The sequence below is a fragment of the Hyaena hyaena genome, unplaced genomic scaffold (assembly GCF_003009895.1).
Source record: "Hyaena hyaena isolate Hyena2069 unplaced genomic scaffold, ASM300989v1 scaffold_1367, whole genome shotgun sequence".
Lineage (NCBI taxonomy): Eukaryota > Metazoa > Chordata > Mammalia > Carnivora > Hyaenidae > Hyaena > Hyaena hyaena.
The window spans coordinates 238,121-250,247 of NW_024082002.1; the positions used below are offsets into that span (position 1 = coordinate 238,121).

Below are 12,127 nucleotides of genomic sequence, written 5' to 3' on the forward strand. Positions count from 1 at the left end.
ACAGTTATGACTGGCCACAGCTGTTGCTTAGGCAATTCAACTGCCTCATAGCCAGGTGACTGATTTGTGTGTCTTAGGCAAAGGATATGTGGGGCCAGAATGCACATCACCAGAGGGGGGCTGCACTGAGGTAATACCTGTTCCAAATACATTTAGTGTATCGTGAATATTTAGTGCCTCATGTATCTCCTGCATATTGAATGTTCAGGTGTTTCAAGTATAAACGTGCCTCATGAATATTACGTATCTCTTGGTCCTTTCTCTATATGCTTAATACATACATGCTCAATTTTCTAACTATTTATCTATACCTAAGACATAAGTTTCATCCATCACATTTGTTTCTATAGCAGTGTTGAATACCTTCAAATAATAGAGAAATATATACTTTGAAATGTTTAGAGAATCAACATCAAGGCTTTTTATCACCTGTGATCAGACCGGTAGGTATCTTATGATTAAGTATTTAAAATTTTATCTTTTGTCTTCCTTGGTCTGTTTTAATGATAGTTTGGAAAGGGGATAAAGGCCTACTTGTTTTAAGAAGGATCAGTTAGTTTTTAACCTATATTAACCACATTATAATTACTGCATTCCTAGGAGACAGCACTTTGTATAAAATCCAATCATTATTCTGTGTGGTTTTGTAGATAGAGCCAATCAATATATAACCCATTTTCAACAGAGTCGATAGTTTTAAGTATTCCTGACAATTTACCAGGATTTCTTTTAATAGAATATTTTTCTAAAATGTGAGAAATCATTTGAAAAAGATAGCAATTACAAGTATAAGAAGACTTTAGTGAAAGAATTTTAGCTACAACCAAATCAGTTCATTCAGTCCTAACTGATTAATTCTTGGTTTACTGATCTTGGGCTAAGTAACCTGCTTCTAATATGGCTTAGAAAATCTTAAATCAGTCCCACGGCAGAGCCTGACAGGTATCGGGTACATTTATTTATTAAAGTTCTTTTGATGCTTCTTCTGGAAAACTCCATTTCTGACCTGCATTTTGTAGAATGGGCCGCTAGAAAACAGTCTAAGGAAAAACAGTAACCATGTGCTGATGTCCAGAGAATGTCTGGGTAATTTACTATATTAATCAGTGTTATCATTATGGATGGAATAGGATAGAATTCTCTAAGTATGATACTGTGAATACAGAGGAGATTGATAAGCCTCTTAGAGGCTTCTGATATTTCCTGTAAAGTATTTGTTATTTTTTGCCATGGCATTGCTATCTAGGAACTGTCTGTTGGTAGTTTTGTGTGGCTATTTTATATCAATATAAGTATGTTCTATCCAACGTAAGTAAAATTGTTAAACATTTAGATTAAAAATATTTTATCTGGTTAACTTATGAATGTATAATTTATTTTTGATTTGCCCTCTTTTTTCCTATTACACGATATATATAACAACACAGTTCTCACAATTGTATATTGCTAATTACAAAGTACATCTTTTCTCATCAAATGAGAAACTATGTGTGGCCTCGTGGCCCCATGGGAAACTACAAAAGGAGTTTAGGTAGAATAAATGCATTCATGGTTTCATTATTCAAAATTTGGGGCCTGGATTTAGGAAAGGTAATATCAGGAAGTTTTGAATGTTTCATTAAATCAGGCTATGACCATAAGTCATAGATTTCTGAAGACAAGTACTAGAATATTAGCTATAAAAATAACACTTAAATAATGTACAGAATACTTAGGGATTTTTCTTTTTCTTGTTTATTTTGAAGAACTGAGAGACTGTTATCAAAATTATTAAAGAAATCAAGGGAAAGCCACAAATAGATAACAGACCTTCAGAAGGTGTTGGGGAAATATAAACAAAGTCTCACGACAGATAATCTTCTACAAGAATAGCGAAGGAAATATTCAAAACACTGTGGGTTTTGCAATTTATTTTTTTTAATGTTTTTATTTATTTCTAGGAGAGAGAGAGAGAGACAGCGTGAGCAGGGGAGGGTCAGAGAGAGAGGGAATCACAGACTCTGAAACAGGCTCCAGGCTCTGAGCTGTCAGCACAGAGCCGGACGCGGGGCTCAAACCCACGAACCGCAAGATCATGACCTAAGCGAAAGTTGGACGCTTAACCGACTAAGCCACCCAGGTGCCCTGGGTTTTGCAATTTAGAGTCATATGTTAGCTGAAATTAGGCCCATCTTCCCAGGAAAATGAGAGATCACAATCATTAAGAAAGAAGGCACTGAATCGAGGATCCTGAGTTGGGAGACAGGCCAGATGCATATTTAGTATTTGACCTTACAAAGCTTAATTCTTGGTGAGGCAAGGGAAAATGCTTTTTTAATTTCAACCTTAGAAAACACACACACACACACACACATACATAGATAGATCACTGTTTACTCTTTTTATATCCCTGCGGACAATGACTCCTTCAGTCTGTGTATCTGCACTGGCCAAACTTTCTACCTTTGACTTTGGGTTTCTTTCTCTCCTTGCTAAGATCTGGTCTGGAGGAATACTAAGACCTACTTTGAGTTTCGGTCTGGGTTTCGGTCCCAACCGTTTGTTTGATTCCTTTTCCGCTCCCTACCCAGGATCTCTTCAGTAGCCCCTCTGGGTTAGGGTCTGCCCTGCTTTTTCATCCTAACATTTCTCTGCTGCAACCGTGTTTCCCTTATTACTTCGTTGAAACGCCTTTCAGCTGCGCCCCGCCCCCAGCACCCCTCTGTGGGGAACTGGCCTGAGTCTTCATCCAGCTCCCACAGTCCACACTGTGTGGAAACCGGATCGGAGCCAGAGACCAACCACGTGCTGGACCCATCAGAAGGGGGGCAAGAAGTAAGGCTTCTCACAACTGCCGCACTTGCTTCTCGAGCAGGATATGTGTCACCAGAAAGGCCACTAAACAGGGATAAAACGTGAAGGTCTCGTGAGTACTTAATGCACCTCGTCACGAACTCCTTGTGGAGACGCGGAGTGTCCGTCTCGCTTCCCTGAATCCTGACACGCGCACATCTGGGCCCAGAAATGGTCCTGATCCACAGCCTCGAACCCGCTTCTTGGCAGCTGCGATCAGACCGAGGCTCCTAGTAGTTAAAATCCCGAAATGCCACGGTGAAACCAATAAACGCTAAACTGTGTGTCAAGTTTACTCGTTTAATTCACTGACGCTTAACAACCTGCATGAACACAGCAAAACCGCAGAACTTTGCTGGCTCGGATGCGTTGAGGAAACTTCCTGAACAGCATGAAGGACAGGGAAGCACAGAAACGAGACGTTGGAGTGGAGGACATGAAACCAAGACCCAACAGGGGGAACTAAAGGGAACTCGCGTCACGGCCCCTTCGCTGAAGGGATGGGGGCCCTGAGAAGGGCCTTTTTGTGCGTGTGGCGGTCGTCGTGGGTCGCGGGCGCTCAGCCCCCGAAGCCGTAGAGGGTGCGGCCCTGGCGCTTGAGCGCGTAGACCACGTCCATGGCCGTGACCGTCTTGCGCTTGGCGTGCTCCGTGTAGGTGACGGCGTCCCGGATCACGTTCTCCAGGAACACCTTGAGCACCCCGCGCGTCTCCTCGTAGATGAGGCCGGAGATGCGCTTGACGCCGCCGCGCCGGGCCAGCCGCCGGATGGCGGGCTTCGTGATGCCCTGGATGTTGTCGCGCAGCACCTTGCGGTGGCGCTTGGCGCCGCCCTTGCCCAGGCCCTTCCCGCCCTTGCCGCGGCCGGACATGGCTGCCTCGGTGCGCTACGGGAGCAGGTCGCAGCGATGGCCCTGTTGTCGCGATCGCAGTAATTATAAGCAGCCGTCGGACCTGGTTGAGAACCGAAGGCGCGGGCGGGAACCGAGCCCCGCGGCCACACCCCGGACTCCGCCCCGCTCTGCACTGAGAGCCAATGACGTGTGGGGGACGGAGCCTTTCCTGAGCCTGTTGGTGTTTGTATCTGAAATTCTATCTGCTCGTGAGAGTGTTCACAGGGGCTTATTTTTTGTAACCAAGTACTGCGCTCTCTCCTTCAGAAGGCGGGTGATTGATAGCTGGGAAGGGAACCCTAAGATGTCACCCCAAAACAGGAGTGGACGAGTTCAAGACACATCTTCCCCAAATATGCCACGTTCCTATGAAGGGTACAGAATATGCCGCCCCCAAATAGGCCTCTCTGGCCTAAGGGCTACTTTTGAGAAATTTAAAGAAATGCCAGACGCAGGAGAATCTCTAAAAGCAGAGTACAAGTCACTCTTTCTTAAGGGGCGTTTTACATTTATAAAGGAGATCTCAGTCTGTCTCCCTTTCTATGCCGGAAAGACAAGGAAGACCACATGAGCACAGAATCTTGCAGTGAAGAAAGTCGGACTTAATTCTGCATAACACCCTTGCCTTGTTTCCCATCCTTTTTCTGGGAGCCCATGACTGGCTCCCTGGGCTCGCCCTTCCCAGAAAACGGGCATCTCTGGTCTTTAGTGGAAAATGATATGTAAGGTGGTGTTGGGCTTTTCCAGGGAGTTTTACTAGGATTTTCAGTCTCTCTCTCCTGTGTATATATGATGTCATTAAACCTCTGTTTTTCTCTCGTTAATCTGCCTGTACTGTGTGTGTGTGGGGGGGGGGAGGTACAGAACTGTTGTGCCCGATTCGTGAGTCCCCAGAGACCACCAAGGAGCCGACACCGATGCAAGTACAAAAGGGTCTTTATTACAAGCTCGGGCAGGGGCTCACCCACCTACCGGTGTAATGGCAGCAAGGTGAAGCCCCGAACAATAGAGAGCAGGGTTTTTATGGGGTAAGGGACGGGGTGTTACAGTGCACACGTTGTACGTATGACATCATTACGTAAGTTCCAATTACAATTGTACAGCACTACCCATGGTAACAGCTTTGACCATTCAGTATCTGTGAGGTGTTCATTACATTTGGTGGGACCCAATCATGACTTTTGAGAATCCTTTGAAAATGACCAATTATGAGGTGAGTTCAGAGGGCCCACGTGGGGTTCAGGGAAGCGGTGAGAAATTGGCTAGTTTGTACAGAATAACTGTCTACAGTTCCCAGCCTTGACTCAGACCACAGGAATGTTTTTTTTGATTAGCTGATCTGAAGGCGGTCCGAGAATGGCTTTAACCTTGAGCAATCTGAGGAACTGGGGCTCCGTGCAGCCTGAGGTTGCTCTTAATGGAGGCCTTAATTTCAAAATGACATTATTTAGGCTCTTCAGAACCTAGCAGGGCAGAGAGTAAGTTACTTTTCCTCCCCTACACTGTTCTTTTGCATTACATCAATATTTTACATTGCAGCTGTATTAGAGGGCCTGATTTGGCACGATAGGTCTCATGATTTCTTTTCAAGTTTCTGATCTCGTTTCACAAGATTCCTTTCATGGGCAACGTTAGAATCATTGTAGTAGTTTCAGAAAAAAAAATCCCTTTGAGATTGTGATCACAATTGCATTCACTATAAATTCATTGGAGTACATTTAAAGCCCTACAAAAATAAAGTACTTGTATCTACAAACTTACTGCTTGTGGTTTGTTTTTTCTTTAAGCCTTTTGATTTTAAATGACTAAAATAAAAATTTGGTTTTCACATAATACTTAGAACGATATTTTTCACATACCTGGGATTTTATTTTTTAAAAACAAATACAGGATCATACTCTGAAATTTTTGACACCAATAATTTTCGTAAACTCCTGTAACTAATGTCACCCATTGTTCAAGTGTGTGTTACAGGAAGTGGTTAATAGCTGAAACTCGAGTTTGAAAAGCTTGGTTTTAAATTGTATCTTCTCTCCTGATTGGGTTTTGGTCAGTAGCTTATGCTTTCTAAATCTTTGTTCATGTGCAGAGTAGGACTGGGATCATAACAGTATTTACCTCATAAACTTAGTGTAAGAATTAATGCAGATGATTTATGTAAAATACCACATACACATAGCATGCTTCCTTTTAATACAGTAATGTTTATTTTTAGCACTAAATTTAAAATAGTTTATATTAACTTTATACTTTAAAATGTTTCCACTTTAATAAACATGAATTTAAAATATTCTACATTTTATATAAAATGTTAAATAACTAGTATTTATTTTTACTACTTCTTATGTTATTAACAGACTTTATTTCTTTTAAATATGTATTTATGGTATGTGGGAGAGGGGTGAAATGTTTCCTTTCTTCCCTTCTAAGTTCTGTGGCTCATCTAATAATTAAATTGATACGAGACAGAGTAACAGGATGAAAACAAACTTTATATGTATGAGAGCCTCCTAAAAATAGAAGACCCCTAGGGCACCCGGGTAATGAGGCTTAGAGAACATACTGAACCAAGGGGGAAGGGCCTGGAGGCTTAAAGAGAAGTAAGACCATTCAGGGGAAGGAGAGAGAAGGAGTTTAGAAAAGAAAGTTTCCCTGTCATGCAGATATCTTTCTCAGACTAAACATATCTCTGAAAAAAGAAAGAAAAGAAAAGAAAAGGTATCTTCAGAGACACCTGGGGGCTCAGTTGGTTAAGCGTCTGACTTCAACTCAGGTCATGATCTCTGTTCAAGCCCCGCATGGGGCTCTATGCTGACAGCTCAGAGTCTGGAGCCTGCTTCTGTGTCTCCCTCTCTCTGCCCCTCCCCTGCTCACACTCTGTCTCTTTGTCACAAATAAATAAACATTAAAAAAACACAAAAGGTATCTCGGTGGCACCTTTCCTTGGCACAGGCCCCCTTTCCAATGTAGATTAAGGCAGGTGAGAGGGAAGTTAAAAGGTTTTCCTGAATCTGCTAGTTTTGATTGCAGTTCGCTCAAAATCATCCTTATGCCAAAGAGATACATTTTAGGTTGGAGAAATCTGCTGTCCTTCAATAGACTTTGATGGACATTTATTTGGCCAAAGAATATTTTTAATATTTATTATCCTAAATAAAATAAACATCTGTTACTTTTTTCCTCTGTTCTAATTTCTTATATATGTATGTACATCTTCACCAAGTATTCTGTCTCGAAATAACTTATTTTTTTAATTTTTAAAATATTTATTATTGAGAGAGAGAGATAATGTGAGTGGGGGAGGGGCAGAAGGAGAGGGAGACACAGAATCAGAAGCAGGTTCCAAGCCTAAGCTGTCAGCCCAGAGCCTGACGTGGGGCTCGAACTCACAAACTGTGAGATCGTGACCTGAGCCGTAGTCAGAAACTAAACCGACTGAGCCAGAGCCACCCAGGCACCCCCATTTTGAATTAACTTCCAATCAGTATCTTAACGGCTAAAAATGTAAGTGAAGGATGATCACAGCAAGGGGCTCATTGCTGCTCCCTCTTCACCAAAACTCCATCTCCTGAGACACTACCACTACACCAAGAAAACTAGTATTTTCAATTGTAAGGCCACAAGTCTAAACGTCTAAACCAAACTGACTCCATGACAGGCTTTAAGTTTCCCCTCTGAACTAGAAGGCCCGAGTTTCAGCTTCCCCGAAACTATCAGGCAGTTACACATTGCCCAAGGCAGGAGTAACCACCCTTGCAGCACCCAATCTGGAAACGCCAGCGACCACCCTCCACATTGTTAAGGGAGAGGCCTGGAGATAGAAACTATGGATAGGACCCTGTTACCTAATGTTAAAGTTAACCCGTTAGTCGCCGAGTAAGACCGTAGGCTCGCTCTGTGATTGGTTGAATTTAAAGGTACTCTAAACGTCGTAATTGGATCCCGCCAAAAGTAACGAATACTCTAGACAATGTATATGGTCAAACCCGCTGTCAATGATGTTGTATAATTATGATTGGATCACTGTTCCCGTGTCACAACTTCTGTAACTCCCCTGTCACAAACCCCATAAAAACCCTACTCTGCCCTTGTTCGGGGCTCTCAGCACGGATCCACAGCGCTGGTGAAGTCTGTGAGCCCGAGCTTAAGCCCGTAAGAAAGCCCTTTGCTTTTGCAAACGTGTCTTGGACTCCTTGGTGGTCTTGGGATTTTGGGGAGATCGCGATCTGGGCATAACACAATATAGACAACTTCAACAGTAAGCAGATATAAAAATCTGGAAGCCAAGAGATTATAAAAACCACACAAAAGCAACCTTAGGGGAAGTCACTGAGAGCCTCAGAAGTTTGTACTGGTTGGCGGAACCCTAATCTCTGCCCTTGGTGCTCGCTTCTCAGCCAGCACTCTGGCCAGCACCCTGGCCTTCCTCCTCCAACCCGCTGGCGCGCCGGCCATGGAGCTGTTTCATTATTCCACCAGGTAACAACGCGTAATCATCGACGTCAGTAGCATTTATTTAAATGTGAGATTGTTGGTAGATTGGGGGAGGTGGCGAGAGGCAGAAGGCCATCAAGCACAGCCTTTTTCCAGGTAAAGTAATATCATGAATAGAAAAAGGCAACTTATATCTTTCCAACTGATCTTGACTCCTTGGACTTGTCTCATCTTTGCACTGTCTCCACTAGATTCACTCAAGTTCCTCCATGGATCTCGTTCTTATTTGCCTTTCCTCCTCTATTTTTGCTTTTATTATATACCACGTGCCTATGTTGTAAGGATTTTTATTATTATAAAATCAACATAATTTATTGAACATATTTTATGGGGTTGTCATTGTGTGCTTTGTGCCTAGGAAGACACAAATACGAATAAAGCCGAGTCTCCACTCTAAGGGACTTAGTAAACTGATGGGTGAGATACATGAGAAATCAGTATGGGAAGACGCTATTTGGTGCTTGAATGGATTCTGCAGAGAGAGACATTAATGGGAAGACCACCGCCAGAAAGAAAGTTTCAATCCTGCTTTCCTCCGTGTCAACTATACTTCAATTGCTTTTAAAAAGGTTCCATAAATATTCTGCCACTAAAATTGAATTTTACGTCCTATGAAAATGACTACAGTATAAATTATGAAGTTCTCATTAGTTCTTCTGGATCTGATTGCAATTACAAATATCTGAATTATTTTATCAAGATTTTTAAAAGTTTTGTTCTCTCCATTTAAAAAAGTTTTTAATTTTTTTCCGATTATGTAAATAATAATAGTGATGAAGTTTTGAGGTGATGGGGGGTTCTTGTGGTCTGGAGCCGATGGCCAAGAAAGAATTCTTGAAGACATCTTTGGTGCAAAAAGGTGATTTTATTAAAGCACCAGGACAGGACCCGTGGGCAGGAAGACCCGCACTGGGGTCCTGACAGGTAACTCAATACATACCCTCAGCTTGGCAGGGGGTCAGGGATAAAGTCTCTAAGGAATTTTGGAAGCAAGGTTTCCAGGACCTTGGGGGGCTGGTGTTGCCAGGGAAAGACCATTTATTATCATTTAATAAAGCCTCAGTCACAAGACCCTTTAGATGTATATCAGGGACCACAGCCTTGGAGGAGCATAACCAGCATGGATCCTGGGGCAGTTGAGATAAAGGAAGTTGATTTACAGGTTCCTCGAGGTTGGGATAATGTTAGGCTGAGGTTCTCTTTTGCCCCCCAGCAAATTGTCATCATCTAGGCATCTGAGCTCCCAGAGGGAGGTCACTCTGGGGGTTTCAAGCACTTGTCAGTGGCTGCAGGCAGTAAGGGAATTAAATTTTTCACTTGGATTAGTTTCCCACATCACCATGGCAAGCACTTACATCCCTTTCCTTCATTCTTGGGTGGGCAGGAATGTCAGAGAAATATCACACAGCTCCCACATGCGGTGAGGAGTGGGGTGAGGAGCCTGTCTTTTGCCCTTCAGCCTGCTTCATGCTCCCTTATCAATAGTATGCACTTTATCCAATGACGTTGGAGCAAAAAAATTCAGTTAACATGGAATTATAAGCAATAATGTATCACACTTGAATATATTTTACTTAAAACAAAAATGTGTATTTATTTGTCAATTATTTGATTATGGGCCCATTGGTTTGATAAATCAAAACCACACCAATAACATAATTTTAGTAACAATTTAACAATGTAGAGGTTCTTGTGAGAAATCCAGACAATGCAAGAAAGCCATTACTAGTAATTTCATCTGTAAAGGGTGGAAAAAACTTGTCTTTTCTTTCCATCTAGGTTCTTTGGCTGGTCTAACAATTAAATCGACATTGGACAGATTAACAAGACAAAAACGTTTACTTTTGTACGAGACAGGAGTCTCATTAAGACAGGAGAGCCTCTCCAACACTCAGGCAGTTGAGACTTGAATTCTCTGGGTAAGAGGGCAGAGGTCTGGGCTTCAAAGGGAAGACAGTTCATGGGAAGATGGGGAGAGGAAATGTTCACTAAACAAACGTAGCCAGGCATTGTGGAGACAAGGAGACACAGGGAGAAATCTGAAGGGGCGCCCCGAGCTCCCCTGAGCTCGCCACACCTAGCTCACACTTCATAGTTACTTCTGGTGATAGTTCTCTCCCAGGACCAGACAGAGCCACAATCCTGTAGGCAGTAGAAGGGGAGCTCTCCCTGAGTATTTTGGGCTGAATTGTCCTCAGGTCAAAATAATCCACAGGTCAAAGTGGCTTGTGCTAGATTTGTTCTTAACCCTGTCACAAAATTCACGTCAATAATTAAAACAGCATATTTTATTATTAAAAGTGGAAAAAACTCATAGGCCTTCCTTGGAGCTGTATTACTTATTCTACTTGTCATTTCTAATGCTAAGAGAAATAGGTGTTTAAAATTTACAAGTTCAATTAATGCAGGTGACTCTTTAAGAGAGAGGGAGCACCCACAGGTGCTCTGACATCATATAATCGGAAGTCCGAAAGAAACGTATTTAAAGGTAACATTTACCCCTTATCTGGGATTGCTGTGGTCACCGATTCTAGGGGGTCTTTCCTGTGACTACAGTTCAGATTTCACACCAGGACATACAAATCCTACAAGAGACCCAGGAAATAAATTTATGCGCACAGACTAGAAATGGCCTAGAAACTTAATTTTATTAAAACATATTTGTGAGGAAAAAGTAAGCATGAGCTGATGTGTACATAGGAGAGGAATCGAAGATGCTCCCTAGCTGGTGCCATGGCAAAGAGGGTGTGCTCGTGGCCGAGAGCAGCCAGAATAGGCAGCATTAGGATGCACTGGGTGCCAATAGGTTAAATATCTGACTTCCAGCGTCCACATCTCAAGCTTGTTGCTAGGATGCATGGTCTCCTGGATGTAATTCCATACGGTCTTGACTTCATCTGTGGGTATAATTATGAAATGCATCCTTTGCCTGAAGCTACTTGGAACAAGAAGTCTACCACTCTGCAGAACTAACATAGGACCATTCAGGAGGGGCGGAATCCCATTCAGGAAGATTCAACTGAATTAGAAGAGAGGACAAGCCAGTCATAAGATGCTAAGTTTGGGTTCCACATGGATATTCGAACCTGTGGAATAGGTTTTGCTCTCATGGGCTCCTTAAAGCAAAGGTGCTGTTCTTCTGGCAAGGTGACTTAAGTCAAGGAATCCTGGGTCAATTGACAGATCTATAAATACCTTAGCCAAGCGTCTTTATTCTTTTTACAGGGTTGTCACTATTCAACACCTGCTATGCCAATGGAACATGAAGGCACAGCTCTTTTTCTTGATTAAGTGGGTGGCTCTAAAAAGAGCCTTTTGGTTTGGACAGGTTTGAGCTGCAAGCTAGGCCATATTTCTACTTGCCCTTGGCCTTGTGGTGGCTCTCGGTCTTCTTGGGCAGCAGCACGGCCTGGATGTTGGGCAGGACGCCGCCCTGCGCGATGGTGACGCGGCCCAGCAGCTTGTTGAGCTCCTCGTCGTTGCGGATGGCCAGCTGCAGGTGGCGCGGGATGATGCGCGTCTTCTTGTTGTCGCGCGCCGCGTTGCCCGCCAGCTCCAGGATCTCGGCCGTCAGGTACTCGAGCACGGCCGCCAGGTACACGGGCGCGCCGGCCCCGACCCGCTCGGCGTAGTTGCCCTTGCGCAGCAGGCGGTGCACGCGGCCCACCGGGAACTGCAGCCCGGCCCGCGACGAGCGCGTCTTGGCCTTGGCGCGCGCCTTGCCGCCCTGCTTCCCGCGTCCGGACATGACAGAGAAAAGGGCAAAGACCTGGGCAGGGTCAGAATGGCCTCAGCAAAAGCTACCCTATTTATAGTCTCTAATGGGCGCAAAAAGAAAATTGTCCCATTGGCTAAAATAACAATTACGCTTTAACCAATGGGATGCTGGTTTCCAAATACAGTTACATT

The 12,127-nt window shown here is 43.5% G+C and overlaps 2 protein-coding genes across 2 annotated transcripts in view; both read right to left on the bottom strand.

Annotated features, from left to right (window-relative positions):
• Positions 1-3,158: 3,158 nt before the first annotated feature.
• The window catches only part of LOC120225299, a 28,373-nt gene continuing 19,404 nt past the window's right edge, over positions 3,159-12,127 (bottom strand). Inside the window, 1 exon segment of the mRNA XM_039223547.1 lies at positions 3,159-3,709. Coding sequence (XP_039079478.1) covers positions 3,392-3,709 — 318 coding nt within the window. The 3' untranslated portion in view covers positions 3,159-3,391.
• On the bottom strand, positions 10,848-11,981 carry LOC120225298 (histone H2A type 1-E). Its single transcript, XM_039223546.1, has one exon. It carries the CDS (start codon positions 11,964-11,966, stop codon positions 11,574-11,576), a length of 393 nt encoding a protein of 130 aa, XP_039079477.1. The 5' UTR covers positions 11,967-11,981; the 3' UTR covers positions 10,848-11,573.